The sequence below is a fragment of the Strigops habroptila genome, chromosome 14, assembly GCF_004027225.2.
Source record: "Strigops habroptila isolate Jane chromosome 14, bStrHab1.2.pri, whole genome shotgun sequence".
NCBI lineage: Eukaryota > Metazoa > Chordata > Aves > Psittaciformes > Psittacidae > Strigops > Strigops habroptila.
In genome coordinates this window covers 3,886,013-3,905,472 of record NC_044290.2, presented here as the reverse complement: position 1 = coordinate 3,905,472, position 19,460 = coordinate 3,886,013, and the positions used below count along the sequence as shown (strand labels likewise).

Below are 19,460 nucleotides of genomic sequence, written 5' to 3'. Positions count from 1 at the left end.
GATGCATTGGGCAGAGGGGATGTCCAGGGCTGGTGCGGGATGGATGCATACATCAGGTCAGATCTGAGCTGCTTTGGCAAGGCTGGATACATGAGGCTCACATGGTGCCTCCCTCTACTGCAGCCAGGCTGAGCCAGCAGTCTGAATCCCTCACTTTCAGGAACAATAAATTCTCACACTAATCTTACGCAAGGGGGGGAGGGAGGAGGAGATACAACCTATAAATGACTTACCTATTTGAAGCCTGTGGGCTCTGCATTGTATTAAACATTAACCTGTTCTTCTGAGCCAAGTGACTGATTCTCTTGGTAATTCTGAGGCCAGGCAGCCAAAGAAAAGGATTCTTTGTCAGACAGTATTTCAGGGGAAAAAAAAAAAAAATAAAATCCTTTCAGCCAATTTCTGTCTCATCGTGTTTGTTTGGCCCCGCAGTGGAAAAGCCTGCCCCACAATTTGCTGTTTGTATTTGTGCAGTCAAGCTGATCAGATGGCTGTACCCCAGCCATGGCTCCAAAAATGCTGCTCACCAGCAGCCCCATGAAGGCACAGCACACTTTGCACACGTAATCACACACATGTGGAGCCATACACTTAATCGCATACATGTGCACATGTAATCACACACTTAATCAGGCACATGTGCACATATACCTGTATGTGAGAAGAACAGAACGCTGTCTTTTGATCTTCTGTGAAGTATAGCTCTGTGTTGAGTATTAAGAGTAGCTGCGTCCATCAGAGAGATGCAGGCAAGAGCAGAGCAGTGGGGTTAGTGTTTGGGAGTGGGTTATACGCCTGAGTTTGCCATTGGTATACGAGGTGGGGCAAGTCATTGTGCTATTGTTTCTCCTCCGTAAATTGTGACTAATGATGTCAAAAGCACCTGTGGAAAGAGTAATATATTGTTAGTATGGGCTTAGGTGTGTGTTTACTTAAGTAACAAAGCTTTGGTGGTTCAAAAGTTTTCTTGATGAAGGAGTTTTTTTGCTAACATCTCCCTGCTGGAGACCAGCAGGAGCAGAACAGTAACATAGGGTAGTCATGCAGCAGCAGGTAGAATTGCTGCTGCTATTACCTGGGGAACATGTGAGAGCTCCTGAGCTGTTCCAGTGCAAAGTCTGGCTGCTTAGCACTAAATCCCCCAGCGACTTCAGCTAGCTCTTCAAGTTTTGCACTAAAGCCTGAGAGGCTCAGACAATCTTTTTTTCATACCTGTTACAGAAGCAAAAATCCATAGCTGAAAAATGGTGACAAACACTGACGGGACCGTATCCTCTTAATCCAGCTCAATCTGTCTCCATGCAACACCAGGGTTAGGGCTGGGGCAGAACAGTTTTCCTCCTCCCATGGAAAAGTCTAAAACCAAAGAGAAAACCCTTCCTATACCTTGAGCTGGTGGTGTTTTCTCATGTGGGCAGGACTCGTGCTCTGCGCCTTCCCGTGGGTGACTCACCCGAGCTGGCTGTGGGAACATTTCCAGTGATCAGCCCAGTGCTTCCTGCGGCAGTTCAGGCTCCTGCACTTCACTGTGCTTTTAGTCATAACTACTCTTAATTTGCTCTTTCTTCCTGCCTGTGTTCATAATGCCCCCAGTTTATTGCATTTGTGTAACTGATTGTCCAACCTGTGTTTCAAGGGAGTGTTCAGGAGCACGTCTGCTTTCCCGGCAGATCCACGTGCTGAGGCACATAAGGAATTGCAAAATGGAGCCTCCTCTTCCTCAGTAACCTGGGGACATGACCAGATCCCAGTGCTCTGGGGAATGGGTTATGGAATACGTGGCACCCTGCATCCTACTGAGCAGTGAGTAACTGCTTGCACATAGCTCTCCCTGTGTTGTAAACCTGTATAAGCATTTTGCTCAAACTTACAGCCTTGAATGAGTCCCTTACATGTAAGTATGAAGAGGAAAGAGGAGTTCACACCACAGCATGCTGACAGGCCAGTAATGCACTTTGAACCAGAAACTGCCTGACTTGAGAGCAACTCTGACCTAAGCTGCTCCAGCAGCAAACAGCTGAATCAAAGCCATGGGGTGTGCTGGGCTGGAGGCGTGAAATTCCCTCCCTTCCCTTTGCTGCACTAGCTAAATACACTGGGATTTCCAGGGCTGGGAGTTGGTAGGGCTAATCCCCGAGACCATTTGTTTTCCAGGGGGATAACATGCAGCTGCCAGGGAGGCTGAGCTCTGCTCTACCCTGCTGGTGCCAGAAGAGTTGGAACAGCCCATAACTGTGCGTGAGGTTGGGAAAGGTGTGTGCTAATTAATCGGAGCGCTGGGCTGCCCCTCGGCTGGAGCCACGCGCCTGGATGTGGTGGCAGTGTGCACGTCCCCTCCCTGTCCCTGCCTGCACCAACAAAAGGATCTCACCTGCGGCACGTCACCCCAGGGACCCAACGTCTCACCCAGCTCCTATGTCACAGCTCGAAGAGACGGCATGAAGAAATCCTCGTATTCAGGTGAGCAAGTTGCCGCCTGTTGCTTCTCTCTCCTCTCGCCTCTCTCTGTTTGGGTCTCTACTGGGAAAGAAAAAGGTTTAAAACCCCCAAAAGTACAACTTGCACAAGCCTTTCTCCCTTCGAGCGCTCTGTAACAGAGCGAGCGGCTATTTTACTGTGCGTAAACAAACCCTGTTAATCAGTGGAAAAGGCTTAAAAAGCAAAACAAATCCAGGGAGGCAACTTGTTCCAGGCAGAACTCGATGTCGGTGGCACGGAGCTTGTTATTCAGAAGGCACCTGTGCCAGCACGGGCTAAGCTCCAGTGCTGAGCGGCAGCTTGAAATGAAGTGGAATGGTGGTATTGTGTGTGACACCAGCTTCCTTTGGGGCTGGAAGGATTGCTCAATGGGGGGTTGAAGAGCTGGGATGTCCTAATGCTGCAGGACTCTCCTCTCCCTGCCCCCTAACCTTTTTTTTCATCTTGCCCTGTGGGATGAGGGCTTTGTACCCTCTGCTCTCGCAGGCTCACCAGGCTCCTTCCTCCCCAGTTAACACAGGAGCAAGCAACACTCACTGATGTTACTTCTCTGAGTTTCTGTGAAACCCTGCCAACTGTCCCAAGAAGTGACAGGCGCACAATAGAGTGGACACAACTCCTACAGAAGAGGAGATATATCTGTAACTCACCATGTAAAGCTCAGGTGCCTCTGGCAGCACCTCAAGGTGAAGGACTTTGCTCTGCAGCTGATTCTGCTTGGTTCCAGCTACAACCTGTGACCATGCACTCTGTAAGCCCAGTTCTGCCCTGGCTTTGCCTCAGCTGCTGCAGGGTTGTGGTGTCACCATGCTGGCCTCCTCCTCACATCCTGAGTCACCACGGGGGTGCTGGTGGCAGCTGCTGTGCTGCGAGCCACTCGAGCCATGTCATGGCCAACCCTGCCTGAGCTCATAAGCCACAGGAGCTGCGGGTTTGTCTTCACTCAGAAAATTCCCTGTGTGATGCTGCTGCCTGTTTGTTGTTAAAATGGATTAGTCATTTTTCTCTCTTGCACATTTCTCATTAGTGTTGCTAAATAGGCTGCCAGGGAGGTTTTATTAGGGTTTGTATGCCGGCAACCTGAGAAAGCCTAAGCATGATTGTTAGCACGTTGTAATGGATTCAAGTGGGTATTAATGGTTGTGCATTGTCTGTAGGGAGAACTGTTACTTGTACAGGCCTCCTGAGGTGCAGACAGTAGCTAAAGCAGCCCTGGAGCAGACAGGAGCAGAGCAAGAACTGTTCTGGAGATAACTGGCTGTCATAAGGAAAAGCTGTCAGTAACTGTGTGACCTGCTGTTGTGACTTCTTGCAGATGAGGTCAAGTGGCCCTTAATTGCTTCTCTTGCTTTGGCTGGTTGTGCTGGAGTGGAGTTGGGGCATTGCAAAGCCCCTGATGAGACTGATGTGTCCTTGGTCAGTGTCCAAATCCACCTTCACTCGGTGTTGCAACTGAGGTCTGTTGACATCTGGCCAGTACCTTTAATTCAAAGGGACTGCAGCTGTATTTTGGAAACACTGTTTGCTTTGAGATTTCGCTTGGTACACTACAAAGAAGAATTACACTAGCCAGGATATGCTACACTGAAGCAAGAGGCTAATTGCACTATTACCTGCACTAATCTTTCACAAAGCACAGGCAGCTCTTCTGAGCATCTCTCATGTGCGGGTTGTAAAGACTCCACGTTCATGTGTCAGCTCCTGGCCCGGCAGTGCTGGGGCCTTGCCTCTCGCTGATTCATTGGGCAGAGAAGAGCTGGATTAACTACCCGCTGCGCTGGGGAGGGTGTCTTTGGAGAGCTGCCACCTCTGTCAACCCTCCCTGCGCCATGAATCTGGAGGTTTTACAAACCATGGAACAGTGATGTTAACTTGCTTGGGGGAATTGCACCAGGAGTCCAGATTGCATCTCGAAGACATGAGTAAGATGTACAGGGTGCTGCAGAGCCTCTGAACTTTCTACTGCCAGAGAAACTGGTGAGGTGACAAAGTGATTTCTCAGCTGCAAAGCCTCTGCTTCTCAAGCACATTGCTGACAACCTCTGACAGGCTGGAAACACAGTGCCTGGCTGAGAAACTCCTGAAAATGATGACAAAAGGAAACAATAAGCATCTTTGGAACACGCTGAGGTTAGGGAGCACCCCTTGCTAGCTTTGTTTGCTCCTCTCCAGTATATTCTGGATCTGTTTTGTGGACTGGGTCCCACTGAGCCCAGCTGGAGGATCTCACTTGTCTTCACAGAGCTGAAGCTCCAGCTCCATCCTCCTCTACAAACCCAGCAGTGCTGCTGTAGTGCTCTCCTGTTAGCAGGCTGCTCCCCACCCCAGGAGAGATTTACTTTTTGTAAAGTACTTCAGGGGAAATGATTACCCATCTGCTATGGCTTTTGAGCACATGCCATATAGGTGTGGTTGGGATAAAGAGTTTGCTTTTGAATGCTTTACCTCTTACCAGCAGAGAGGCTCAGACCTTTGTGCTGTAGCCACGGGCGCATGCAGCTCAGCCTGGTAGCACTTTTCTTTCCTGGAACTTCCTGGCAGCAGGAGGAGGAGGAGGGGAGAGGGAGTAAAGGAGATTTTAGAAAGCAGGTTAAAAATGAGCAATAACCACTGCTGAAGCCAGCTCTTACATGTTTGCTTTAGGGATGTCTATTATTTCAGATGCTTAAGGCAAAGAGAGGTTTTTTTCTGAGATGTTTTACTTGTCCTGGAATACTATTTTTATAAAGGATTTTTCAACTCTCCTTTTCCATTACTCAAGCACAATTGCATTGCCAAAGAAGCAGTAGGCAGGATTTGTGATAAATGACATGATTACTTATAGGTATTTTTAGGGATGGTGCAAATTGTTTTGGCCGAGGACTGTTTGCAGTTTCAACTTTCTGTAAGGTGTTGGCATGCACTGAAGTAAGGATTGCCATCATTACAGTGCCTCCAGAATTATCCATAGTGGTTGTGTGATACCTCTTACCTAAACTGTGAACTACTGATTTATTGCTTAGGCACTTAGGGAGAAATAACTCCTCATATAATGGCCAAAGCTATAAGAAAACTGCAGGAGTCACAGTGAAAACTGATCTGATCATTGCATTAGGACTTGGGAACAATATTTTTTTCCCACATCACGACTCGCAGAACGATTCCCTATAAAACATGCGAAAGAACATCATGACAATAGAATATTAGTCAAATCGAAGTTGTTGGCATTATCTAGACTGGGAAGCTTTGGGGAAAGGGGTTGGTTTATAGTGTCCCAGGGCCCCCTCCTGCCCCAGCCCCATCATGTTGCCTTGGGGCCGACACCACACAGCATCCTGCAGATGCTGAATACCCGCAGCTCTGGTCCAAGGCAGCAGCAGTTACTGGTATTAGGGGGGCAAATCAGGTTTGTACCCCACCAAAGGGCTCCCTGTTTATGCTTCTGTATGTGCAACTGGTGAAGAAGAAGAGCAAGTGAGCTCTCGCTGGGGGTGAGCAGAGCTGCAGATGTTCAGGGTCACATCGCAGTGAGTGCTCATCTGGCAGTCAATGGAGTTCATCAAAGTGCGATGAAGAACTGGTGGATAGACTTGGCCCCCCCTAAAAAAGCACCAGGGGCTGTGACTGGATGTGTGGTGCCTGTGGCAGGGGCATCAGTACATCTGTGGCCACAGCCAGTCCTCTGGAAACATTGAGACTGAATCTTTTTCAGGCTGATGCTGCACAGTGCAGTTCCCTCAATGGCTTTTAACCTCACTATCATAAAGGTTGCTGGCTGGGACTGAGATGACCTGGTGCTTGCAGAGGCCCATTGTTCTGTCCTGAACTGGACCCCATCTCCTGTCATCTAACTGGCACTGTGTGTGTCTAAGTCATGCTAAAATGAACAGAGTTGTTCAGACCAATTTGATATTTTAAGTTCAGTGGCCAAACAGCAGTATCAAGGACAAAACATTCATTTAACTTAGACTGACATTTTGGACAGAAATACAAAATTGTTTTGAAATAACATAAAAATTAAAAAGCCATTTTTTTCCAGCTCTAACTCACAGCCAGCTCTTATTCCCCAAAATCTTCCAACAAGAGATCGTTAAAACAAAATAGATTATTGTACTGAGGATTTGCAATCAATCACAAGAAGCTGGATCCTCAGACTGTGGCTGTTCACACCTACTGCTCAAAACCTGAATTCAGTGCAAACAATGCCTCCACCAGCTCAAATGAACTGTCCTTTTGCCCCACTTCTACCCATTATCTCTGTGTGAAACAGCTCTGCCTGTGCCTGATGTGCCAAAGCACTTTGCAGTTTTGCAGTAAACTTCATAAACCAGTAAACAAACTGATTTATGAAGAGACACAGCAGCCATTGGCACGGCTGTGCAGTGCTTGAGCAAATACAAGGTGTAGTAATGAAAGACATCAACCTTCAGTAAGGCTTCCGTAGAAGAGCAGGAGTGGAAAAACCCACTGCAACCAGAAATGCCAGGGTTTCTGTTCCATCCTGTGTCCTCACTGCTTGGTGGGACAGAGCTACCACTGAAACCACAGGCGGAGGAGCAACCAGCATGCTGCTTATTTGGCTTGTGTTTGCTTTTATGAGAGGCACGTATTTGTGTGATGGGTTGCTGTTCTGTTTACAGCTGGCTCCTACCTCTCACCTTGCTCAGAGGATGCCATTTCAGCTCTTTTGCTGCCACCCATCCGTGCCTTCTCCCCCTTACAGGTCTCTGCGCTCAAGTAGAGCTGTGAAACCTGGCCTGGGCTGCTTTCCTTTCCCATCAGTGGCAGAGCAGGGCAGAAGCATTAGTAAAGTCAATGTGAGTGTGGGGGATGTGAAGGGGAAGGAAAAAGGTGAGGAAAGAGTTTTGGATCCCAGGAGTAGAGGGAAGAGGAGGGATAGTGGTGCTGGCAGTGCCAGCATGGGGCGAGCTGCCCCAGAAACACCAGTCCCTTGCCTGAGGCTGTGGAAGTTTTTCACGACATGGTTTTCTGTTGGCATTGTGTTACCTCATGTTACTGAAATAGCAGGAAGGAAAATAACAAGGAGTACAAAATGAACTTGTTAATCCAAGAATAGCACAAAGCTGGTGCACAGGCAAAGAGCTTTGCATCTGATTTTCAGGATGCTGAATGCTCTGCAGGTCGGTCAGCTGTGTGGATGATCTGCATCATTCAGATCTGTGTGAAAGCTGGTTGATAGCAAATGTCCATGGCCCCCATCCTTTCTTTAAGCCCCAAAGGAAAGAGAGCACAAATGTGACGCAGTTCCTGCGTGATGAATACTTGCTCACTATTTTGGACAACCACATCTCTAACTAGCCTGTGCCAGTAAACAGCAGTCATGGTGCCTATTCACGTTCACACATTCTGTGTGGTGGGGTTTCTTTCACAACCTCCTCCACTTACTTCGCTTTGGTTTTTGCCACATCATGCTATTCCCTGCTCTGCCCCCGCCTGAGTCACTTCCCTGTTGCTGCATGCCAGGTTGGACATAGCCTTTGACATTGCCAGTGCCTGCTGCCCCCAAGGTTCTTTTTGAGCTATAGCCCAGAGAGAGTGGGTACCGTTGCCCTGAGTGCTGCAGGGATGAAAAGTTAAAATGTGCATGTCCTTCCCTCCATCCACCTCTGAATTCCTCGATGACTGATGTGTGATGGGCAGCAGAGGCAAACGCTGTATGAGCAGGGCAGTGTCACAGAGCATGCTCCCAAGCCAGCCCTATGGCCAAGGGGCAGCATTGCCCAAGTCTGCACTGTGTGATCAACAGCTAAAAGCCATTAACAATTCATAGAATCATAACATAGAATACTTAGGGTTGGAAAGGAACTTAAGATCATCTAGTTCCAAACCCCCTGCCATGGGCAGGGACACGTCACACTAAACCGCATTGTCCAACCTGGCCTTGAACACCTCCAGGGATGGAGCATTCACAACTTCCTTGGGCAATTCTTTTGATTACTTTTAAAATGAAAAAGTTGTAGGCTTTGGAGAATTAGATTTCTCATGTGCTTGTCGTCTCTCATGGTACTAAAGCCTGTGATTTTCCTCAAGTGCCACAAATTGTTGGAGTCTTTGTTGGACAAAAGCACCCTGATCCTCTTCGCAGACTCTTCACAGCTGCTTTAAGGGCCTCACAGTCTGTTTCTGTGGCTTAGCAGCGAACAAGAGTGGTTGATAGCATCAGTCCTGGCCATCTTACCTCTGTGCTTCCTTGCTGCAAAGAATGAGGTGGGATTCTGAGATGTCCAATCAAAAAGCACAAGTGTTACATTTTACTACCATGGTGACAGAATATATTGCCTTAAACATCAACAGAATCTGCTGTCACATGTTTCTGATGGCTTGTGATGATTGATGTAATGTTGTTATGAAAAGATTCTTCTATAGTAGGTTCTCCTATATCAGCACCACGCTGTGCTGGGCAGGCAGGATCAGTGTGACGGGTTTGGTTGGGTGCTCCAGCATGGGCAGATTTGGCTGGCATGTGCAGGCAGTGGTAGAGCTGCACTTCAGGTAGCAAAACATCCCAACATCTGTTAGGAAATAGTTTGGAGAAGCAAGGGAATCCGGCATGTGGAGAAAGCCAAATAAGAAACCACAACATGCAGACATATGCAGAAATAACAAAAAAGCCATGTGTGGCCCAACGGGGTGATTATCTCCTTCCCTGAAACACCAATCGTCTTCCCATTCCCGCCTGGGGTGAGCAAGGAGAAGTGGGGCCATGTGGAATGGGGAGATGTTGCCGTAGAGAATACCTCCCTGTCTGCTCACTGCTTGCAGGGAAATCCCTCCCAAGAGCAGTGCTGCTGGTCAGGTAGCGAGTAGGATGCTTTGTGTGAGGCTAACCTGTCCCCTCTTGGACAGGAGATGTTGTGGGGTTTGCAGCATAAGGTGGGATCCAAATCCAGGGCATAGCCTGTGAAAGAGGAGAGGACTTTGTATCACAGTGATTTGGGAAGATTTAACCTGTTGGATAGCTGTATGAAGTGTTTGCTTCCTTTTTGTAAGCTCACTGGTGCCATGCAGGACAGGGTGGGATAGACCTGTCCCTAGGCTTGATGTTCACCAGCCACGCCAGTGTCTTTAGCAACAAACCAGGGAGCTTCTCTTCCTGTCCGGTCCTGGTGTCCTCTGGAAGAGCAGCCATGCTTGTGTAGCCATCATTCCCTATGGAAATCACACGCCGCAATCAGTGGTGTGGTGGGAGAGAGGCAAGCGCTGTCACTGGTGAGTCAGCTTGTTCCCACACTGGCCTGCAATGACTTACCAGTGATGAGGGCAGCTCAAATCACCCTTTAAAGGCTTTATGTTTCAGAGGGAAAGGTCATAGCTGCCTGGGAAGCTGCTTTCTTCTATATAACTCATTACTCAGGTGATGGCACAGGCTTGCAAAGGCCTTTCTTGTAGCTGCTGTGAGATGGGGCACTTGGTCCATCACTGTAGAAGCCTGAAAAGGAATCCTGGCTTTGTGTTGTAAGACAGCTTCCACTGTCATATGTACAAAATAGCCTCTCATGGGACTCAGAGGGATTCAGGCATCTCTAGAGCAGAGGCCAGCATCAGGATGGGATGGCACCAGGAGGACAGGAAAAGAAAGTTTTTGTCTAGTGCTGCTGCATTTGTGAAAACATCTGGCCACGCTGGGCAGAAAAGGGCTTCTTGTGAAGTTCTTGCTCAAGCACTCAAGTTCTTGCTCTGCAGCAGTCTGAAGCACAATATAAGTTACCTGCATGACCTGAACTTTTAATTTCAGGTAGGGCTGGCTCAAATCTCTTGCCCAGAGTATGTAACTGTCCCCTCCATTTCCCTCAAACATCATGCTGCCTTCTAGGCTCCCAGGTCAAGCAGATGGTAGTTAAGCTGGAGGGATGATAGCAAGCTGGAACTAGCAGCAAAAGAGGTTTTCTATTTTTTCTTTTTTCCTTTGTCCATGCCAGATGAGTATTATTTGCAGGAAACACTTTGTGCAGCTCTGAGATTTGTTTAGAGAAGGAGTGTAGGGGGAGGAGACAGCTAAAGACATAATGGAAACTGAAAAGGCTACAGTAATGTTCAAGCAAGTCCATAATTTCCTGGTGTGGGAGTATTGCTATTCTGGGGACCGAGGGAATAATAGTTCCAGTTCCCAAGGGAGAGAGTGCTCACTGAGGGATGATCTGCAGAGGAACCAGCTCCTTTTGGGAAAAGCTCAGCACACAGCAGTTCTCCCTGGGGCCTTGCAGGGCTGAACCCAAAGCAACTGCTGGGGCACAGAGGGATTCTGACCCGGATGTTCCCTCAGCTCATCCAGAGTTGCGTCCCTTTGCAGCCTGCATGGGGATCCCAGGGAAGCTCTGAGTGTATGTACGTGGGGAGCAAGTTGGAGTCCTGATCCTTGTGAGCAGCCCCTGGGTGCAAGTTTGCTTTGGTTTGATGCTATCAAGAGAAACAGGGATTGCCTATAGCTTTATATAAAAGACATTAGAAACAAAGCAAGATGCCCTCAGCAGTTACTGCCGAGAGCTGCTGGTGAATGACTCAGTGGTGGAGTTGTGAGTGCCTGGACATGTACAAAAAAAAGTTGCTGAGAAGAATAACAGATCTTCGTGTGTTACAAGTCAGGACAAAGGACTTGCACATAATAGACCATGGGAGGTGGCGGGGGGTTTGCTCGGGTGAGTTTAAGGCTGATGAATAGCTGTGTTAAGGAGGCTGGAGGCTTTGCTTTGCCTGCAGGAAAGATACAGCCCTGGGCTGCAGAAGAACAAGTGTCACCCACCAACTCAGCTGGTGGGGAGCTCCCAGCCTGCCCTGGTCTGTGACTGGCAGTGGCATCCACCAGCACCCTACACATGCTTTGCTCTCCTAATATTCAGTTTCCATCTTCCCTCCAAGATGACTTTCAATGAAGTTTTAAACTTAAAAGCTATATATATGTATTTAATCAGTAGGAATGAGGATGAGATGTAATTCATTGCCTACATAGAATTGAATTTGAAGCATTGAAAGTTGTTTCAAGCCCAATCCTTGAAATGCCATAATCCTCCTCACCCTCTGGTTTGTTCTAGGGAAGGTTTCTGACCTTGCTGATTTTCAGTGTTCTAGTGACAAAAGGAGTCACGTGTGCTGTATTGCTTTTATCTAAGGTCAGTTTTTGGAAGCACCAGGAAATCCTTAAATTCAGCCTTTTATTATGTGCACTTGCAGCCCTGTCTGCTGCATGAAGGGATTTTTCCCCTCTGGTGTCCTGCCTTTGTGTGTTTGAGAGCGTGTTTTATCAAACTGGGCATTATACTGAGAAATGGGAGTGTGGGATGTGCCCAAGCTGTGTTAAAGCCACCATATCCTACTATCAGATTTCAAATGCCTCTTTTCTTAATATAATTTTTGTTAGCAGATAGATTATGACTCTCAGAGCTGTTGAGTGTTTTCTGAACAGCCCAGACTTACACAACCCGAAGGACCGACATTACTGTAGCTAATTGCCCTTCAACGTTAATTGTCCTTCAGCTCCATCTGCATCTGTAAATGCTTTCCCAAATTGCTGTCCTGACAAGTGAGATGCCTCAGTTGGCAAGTCCCACATCTGAGCACGGAAAGGTTGTCAGTGCTGTGGGCTGTCGGGGGATCTCATGGCTTGGGTGGTCCCTCCCATCCCGCTTGGCAGCTGCAGCACATGGCTGTGATTTATTTCCGGAGTGGGATTTTGTCAGATAAACCTCCCAACAGTGATGTGAGATAATCTGACAGCTGATTCCTGCAGTTAATGTTTGGAGCAATGAGTTAATGTTGGGGAGGATGAGCTCAGCCCTGGCAAGTTTGATCCATCTGTAGAGGTTTCAGACTTGCTCTTCTCCATGTGCTGCTTCACGGACCAGCTGCTCTCTAGGAAATCAGCATCGGGCAGCAGTGTTTTAAATACATGTCAGGCTTTTCAGACAGTGCCTGTGGTGGGGAGAGGGAAAGAGGATGTCTGTGGCTGCATTGGGGGTTTTTTGTGTTTGGCTTTGCTAAGTTTAAGATCATCATGGGAAACATAAGAGCCCTGTGCTTGAGCCATAGTGGAGAGGGAACAGTAAAAAGTCGTTTCATAATATGTGTCTGGATTAATGTTCAGATCTTATGTAGTCTTTTATGTCCTTTGGTTCATGAATATAAGTATGGGAGCCCCTGGGAATTGATGTAAGTCAGAAAAGCCTCTAATGTCAATGTACTGGGTGCTCATTACTGCAAACATCTGCATTAAACCCTTATATAGTCTGCTCCCGTTCCTTGGTGGACAGTTTGCGGGCTGCTGTTGGCAGAGTTTGTAACACAGGAGAAGGGTTAGTGGCTCTGGACACTGGGAAGCAAGGAGCTGGAAGATTGGTCCAGGGCATAGTCACACAGCCCCTGACTAGGAGCTAGGAGCAAAACCTGACCTTAGCCCTGGGTAAAAATAAACAGTGTTCTCATTCCTACCTCTGTGGAGATACTTCTGCATCCAAAGCCCCTCCATCTGATGGACAGACTGGTACTGAGATGCATAGCAGGGGTCAGAAGTGTTTCCCACAGGTCAGTGGGTGGGAAAGCAGAGACTGTACTGACAGAGCACGTACACTGGTGGAGATTGATGGGGAACACCACTGCAGGAAAGCGGAGAGGCAGGAGCAAGGGCTGGGCCTGGAAAGGCAGGAGAGGAGGATGCAGACCCAGTGCACGGCACAGTCCACAGTGCCCCTGGGCTTGGGGATGGAGCAGAGACTCAAGGAAGGAAGCGACTTTACTGATGAACTGAGTGCATTTCCTCCTCAGACACTGCAGGAGATACTTTGAGCATTTCTGCAGCTGTCTCCCAACAGGCATTGAAGATGGGGGCAGGAGGTGAACCAGGTTCCACATGCTTCTGGGCTACATCTCTGAGGGAAGAAGAGCAGAAAACATCAAATCTTGTAAGCATGAAAGAGAAAACATCCAAACAGGAAACAATTTCTTCAGAGAGTTATGTGCTAGGATGAATTAGAATAGCGAGAAGTTGTACTGGGACATACTGGGAGGGATGCTGTGGTTGCCTCTGGGAAGGTAAGAGCTATACAAGTAACCCCTGAATTGTTTTACAATTGCATTTCTTTGTCCTAAATGTTGTTATAAATAGTCTGATGAGGTAATGTGAGTTCTTATGCCTACAGAAAGAAATTTCTGTTGATAATTTCCACTCTGTGAACACTTCCCAGTGAGGCTGCATATCTGCTTAGGAATTCACCTCTCCCATGAGTAGCACAAGAGCTATGAAGAGTTTGTAGCCTTGTCTTCAGAGCTTCCTTGTATAGTCACAGCACAGGTAGAGGGCACAGGTCTCTCTTTTTGAACTTGTCAGATAGACCCCAGGCCCCTGCATGTGGGAATGGTGTCTTCTTCAGCACTCCTTAGTCTGTGGAGTTTTAACTCTATTCATCTGGGCAGCAGAAATGACAACCACAGGTAAAAACCACATTGGTGTCTTAGGTCAGGAGCATTCTGGATCAGAAGCTGCATATCCTTTTTAAATCTACATGGTTTGTAGACACAAAAGGTGTCACAGGATGGAGAACAGTGGGTTAGGAAAGGAGAAAATGTGGTGGTAAAAATACTCATCTTGTGCTCAGTATGGCACTAACCTGTCACTGCAAACGGAGAGCAGGCTGCTCAGATACCCACCCATGAGCTGTGGCTTTTCTTCTTCCTCCTCACCACCTCTTCTTCACTGACTGGGTTGCCAGAGCTGCCCGAATAGGCATTGGGCAGCCACTTTACCCAGGACTGTTCCATGCCCTCCTGCTTCCCATCTGGAAATGACCTTGTATAAAACCTCTAGGAGAGCACGAAGCTTGCCAGGGTGCGTTTGTTTGAGTTTCTCTCTAAGCAATCCTTGGCTGTCACGTGGAGCTGGAGCAGGTGCCGTGCAGCACCTTGTTCAGTTCCAAGGTACTCAGTTTCAAGGCAAAATCACGGCTTATTAACAGAGCCTGGAGGATCTCCTGTTAACCTGTTGAGTGGAGGATGTCTGGGCATTTCCACAAGGTTCTGCTGCTCTCTCAGCACTCACAGGGCTGCAGGGATGGAGCGGGCTGAAGCAGTCAGCCTTGCAGATCTGATGGGAGCAGGCTGCTAGCTGCAAGGCTGGCCATGCATGGTCAGGCTTCCTGGCTTTTTCACCTAGCCAAGCTGTTCTGGCTTATGACACAGGAGGGAAACTTAAGGGCATGGTAGAACCCAGATAGACAAGCTGGTTAAGCGTAAACAAACTCTTGAACCAGGGCTGCTCTGCCTGGCACCTGGTGGCTTTTCCCATTGAGGATCTACTGCGCAGGTTTGCAAAGGGAACAGCTATAATCCTTATCTTCTACAAGGTGAACTTCTCTTGGGGCTGAGCCTGTATGCTGCAGGCAGTCCTATTTACCCAGCTCTGACAGTCTGCCTTCCACACCTCAGTGTGCAGTCAGCTCCATCCCACCTCCCTGCAAGCCCCTGCCTAGAGTACTTGTCACCCTAAACTATTTCTGTAGCTTATATATCCCTCATGGGATATGAATCTTCTATAGGAAGCACTGACCTGAGGGAGTCTAGTGAGTAGATTAGACCTCTGCATGCTGGTCACTGTTGAATCACACTGCAACCTGTTCAGGGATTTTGTTTGTTTGTTGTCTACTTCCAGTTTATCAGGATTAATTTGAATTCTAATATTCTTTAGCATAGTAGCATTTCATCCCCACTTGGGGTCATCTTCATCTTTTATATAACCTCTCGATTTCCCATTTCTGATGGATAATGAATGATGTATCCTTAGGTCAAAACACAGCTGGGAGATCAGGCTTTGGATTAAAAACTGCTTTGGCATAGTCCCTCAGAATATCCTGGAAGCATCCAAGCGCTGTTGCTTATAGATTATGGGCAAAACAAGACTATAAACCAAGTAGAGACCTCTGCTCTGGGGGCTTAACAGCCTCCTCTGCTTTTCAAATCATGCAACAATAATCTTTGCAAGATTAAACACTGTTTCAGTTGTGGATTTTCTTTACTTAATTTCACTTTCTTATTGAATAAACTGATGGTGACAGATGCACAAGGGCCCTGGAGGGTAATGCTTTGTTTACACACAAGAAACTTGGGGCACAAGGGGTGACGATTCCCTCTGGAGACAGACATGGCTGTTTCTCACCTTCTCCTGGAGCATGGGTCTACCTGACAGTGGCCTCGCTCTGTGCCTGTATCAACCAGGCAGAGCCCTACAGAGGGGCCTGGGGCTCCTGCAGGGAATGTCCCTTATGAATGAACATGGTCTTTTCACCCTCCCAAGAGTCCATGGGGAATTCTCTGTGAAAGACACATATGCTTATACCACTTTATTGCTGAGGAAACTGAGCTGCAGAGGAACAGGATGCTTCATTGGTTTGTGTACTCAGGTTGGGGCATAATCAGCATCCTGACTCCTGCTCCTTGTGTAATGACTGTGCAGATGATCAGAGTGCTTCCTATTCCTGTGAGTGTCTGCAGTCTTTCAGACATGAAAGCTAGGAGAGAGCTAATATCCCCTATTACAGAGGACCGAGGCCTGGAAAAAAACAAGATGGGATTTAAGGTTGCCTAAATCGAGCCATCTAAAAGCCTCTCTGAATCAGAGCTGGTCCCTGCAGCCTCTCTCCAGCCAGGGGCTGTCAGATGAATCACCCTATCTTCTACCTCCATCTCAGGATGGAGGTGACTCACTGGCTACAGAGCCTGTCTCCTCTGTTGGCTATGGAGAGTGTCTGGGGCTCCTCTGCAGATGTTTAACATGCAAACGCTCAGGTGGTCACGGCCCTGAGGCTCCCAGGTATCTGTAGAGGAGCAAGGAGTCAAACCCACGTCTCTGGAGACCTCTAGTTATGATCCTAAGTAGTGGTCATCATTGTTCCTACACAGACACTAAAGCACGTGGCCACCAGCTTGCAGCAGCGGTGCAGTGAGTGACTGCTTGGTGTACCAGCAGTTTTCCAAAGAAGTGGCATCATCCCTCCATGCAGCTGGGGCTGCTTCCTCTGGTCTGCTTGAGACACAGCTGGTTGAGGAACAGGCACCATTTCAGATCTGATGTCTCAGAAATGGTAAATGCATTTAGTCTGTACCGGTGAACATTTTTCTCTGGCTCCAAAACTGCTCACAGAGGTGCTTTCGTGCAGAGGAAGAGGGGTGCCAGCAGGAAGCTTGCTGAGACAACACAGAAACATTTTCTACCCATGATCTCAGCTTCTGGAGATAAGGCTGGAATTCTGACACCCCCCAGAGCATCCTCCCTTGGCCCCTTGTCGATCCCACAGCGCAGGCCAGGGGAGGGAGGTTCCTGCACAGGCAATGCTCCCGCAGGGGATGCAAAGGGTCAGGACAGGTTTGGGCTAGAGGGACATGGCAGTGCCATGGATCCCCTCTGGACAAGAGGTGTTGGAGTCCTCTGACTGTGAAAGATGCCATTTGGAGAGGGTCAGCTTGTGCAATAAACTCTGGTGCTGGTATAGAGGTTATAAGAAGTGGCCTGAGTGTCCAGACAAAGACCTTTCAGGTTTGGCTGGCAGCAGCCTGGGCATGTGTTGTGATGGGTCAAACACTTATGGCATAAGGTGTAAGACGATGTTGGGAATCCTCTCTTGTGCTGCTGCTTATAACAGTGCAAGGTCTTGGTGGTGCTGGAGTTGGTGCATGGAGGTTTGAGTTACTCAGTAGTTGCAGGCTGAGCTTTCCAGGGAGAAGCCACCCCAGCACAAAGCAGATCTCGGCCCTGTCCATACCCGTGTATTTGTTACACAAATGACAGAAATTGCCTTTGTTCATGTGCGGATTTTCATAGCAGAGTCTGAAGATTTGTATCATTGGGGTGAGTGACTCAAGAGAGGTTTCTGGATTGGGCCCAGATCTCCACTGCCCGGCTCCGTTACCCTGAGCGTGCCATGTTCCATGTACAATGCTGCCTTTCAGCCAGACCCACAGAATAGGCTTTGTGTCTCCTTGTGTGAGCCCTCTTTCAAGAGAAAAAAGCTTCCTTAGAGGCTGCAGGCAGCGCTCCATGGCTTGAAATGGTTTTCACCTGTGCCAGGAGTGATTTCACTCTGCCCTTTGCCAGAGCTGAGCTCTTTGGTGGTGCCAGGTGCTTTACCTTCCCCTTGCTGGCAGCTGCAGAAACCCATTAGAGGAACAACTTGAGCTGGGACCACTTCATACCTGGGGAGAAGAATGTGTCATCATGGAGTTGTAACAAGTAGGGGTGGTTCCTATGCATGGGGTTTATTTAAATGAGTTTATTGTTAGTTTTCCTGCTGCCCCTCTGTAGCACTGGCTGTTGGAGAGCATGGCTTGGCAGAAAGGTAGGTGTTGGTCTAGAGTTATTTTGTCCCTTACAAAGATTTAAAAGGACAAGCCAATAAGATTTTGTCACTTATGTGTTGATTTGGCATCTTGGTTTTAAATTTAGTGCTTTCGTGCTGGGTACCTTTCTCCTCTGATGTGCAGCAGGAGAACACAGCAGGCATATTCTGTTGATATATTCCTAGTTCTCCATTAAATGCATTTAAATGTTTCATACGAAAGAGACTGGGAGAGGGGGACCTCAGAGGAAATTTAATCTCAGTATTAACTGCTGACCCCTCACAGATTGCAGCCTTCAGCCACTCCTGTAACTGACTTTAGGACTCTTTCTGTGTGTGTCTGACTTGGAGATGGAAGACAGAACTGTAATTGCAGCATCTCTTAAGATAGAGATGGAGTTATACTGCAGTTTGTAAAGGCCCTTTTGCAAACTTAATTGTGTGCTGATCTGCAATATTAGGCACTTAACTATGTCCTAAAAACTGGCTCAAGTTCTATTCCAATTTCTCTACTGCAGCCACTATTAAACATAATTGTAAGATACAAGGGAAAACATTCAAAGAATGTTACTAGTTTCTGAAACTGGATTGCCTTGGCCACGTCTGGGGCATACTTAATAGGAGAAACCCTTTAATTGTGTGAGTCTAGGGCTTCATTGTGCCTAAGATTGTAACTTCCCTTCTTTCCTAATGGTTAAGAACAGCGGACATTATCTCAGTAATCTATAGATAGTGCCTGAATCATTCTTCACAGTACAGCTAAAATGTAAAAACATTAAATAATATATCCCTCCTGCTCCTCTAAGCAGGGGAAGTGTTTGACACCTCATTTTACTGGCAGACAAAAGTATATGCGGAGGAGGAGAGTTACGTGCAGCAAGTCATGGTAGAGCAGTGATGGTGACTGAGCTGTTCCTGACTCCTCTGCCTGCAGATGCCTTTGCCCCCACAGACAAGTTGCTCCTCCCTGACCATCCACCTCAGCATCTTCCTAGGGCAGGCTGGCCTCCAATAAGCAGAGAATCAAGATGTGGCTGGAGTTGGGGTTAAAGATAAATGTTAGAATGTGGATGTTTGTTGTCCCGAGGGAGCAGCTGCAATTCTGAGCTTAATTTTTTTTTGTGGAGGGTTACCCATGGAGCTGGTTTCTGACCCGCAGCTTTGATCTTGGGCTTTCTGACTTTCAGGCAATTCTGCGTAACATCAGAGTATCGCAGGGGTTGTATCAAAGCCATCTAGGCTCACTGTTGTATGAACATGGGATTGTAAAGTGTGCGTGTTCAGGCTGCTGCCTGAACTAGGGGTGCTTGGGTGAAAGGGCCCTAGGCAGTGTTTGTAGCCCAATGCACATTTGCGTGGATGTTTGATGCAGTGAGAAATGTGACCATCATCTGCTTGAGCTTAATGTTTTTGCAAGATTACCTGTTCTCAATCAAATGTCCAGACAGCTGGGAAATCTTGACTCTGTCTATTCGTCTAGGTTTCTGGCTAGGGAGGAAATGGGATTTAGTGATTGTGGTCCCTTGGCTGCTTCTTTACCTGTCTCTGGTTCCTTCATCTGGATGTTACATAGCTGCAGTGGAGCATCTTCTGTACTTCATGGAGGAAAAGGCACTTTGTCACAAGACTGGAGTGAGACTTGGACTTGCATGTTAGTATCTAAGTAAA

At 47.8% G+C, this 19,460-nt stretch overlaps 1 protein-coding gene and 1 long non-coding RNA gene across 2 annotated transcripts in view; one reads left to right on the top strand and one right to left on the bottom strand.

Annotated features, from left to right (window-relative positions):
* Window positions 1–389: 389 nt before the first annotated feature.
* LOC115616665 lies at window positions 390–1,441 on the bottom strand. Its single transcript, XR_003994341.1, has 2 exons — window positions 1,213–1,441; window positions 390–883 (listed from the first exon to the last, which is right to left on the bottom strand). It is a non-coding gene; the product is annotated as an uncharacterized LOC115616665 (long non-coding RNA).
* Window positions 1,442–2,019: 578 nt separating this feature from the next.
* The window catches only part of SEPTIN9 (septin 9), a 138,293-nt gene continuing 120,852 nt past the window's right edge, over window positions 2,020–19,460 (top strand). The window contains exon 1 of the mRNA XM_030506184.1: window positions 2,020–2,460. Within this exon, the coding sequence (XP_030362044.1) occupies window positions 2,439–2,460 (22 nt within the window). The 5' untranslated portion in view covers window positions 2,020–2,438. The remainder of the gene's footprint in view (window positions 2,461–19,460) is intronic.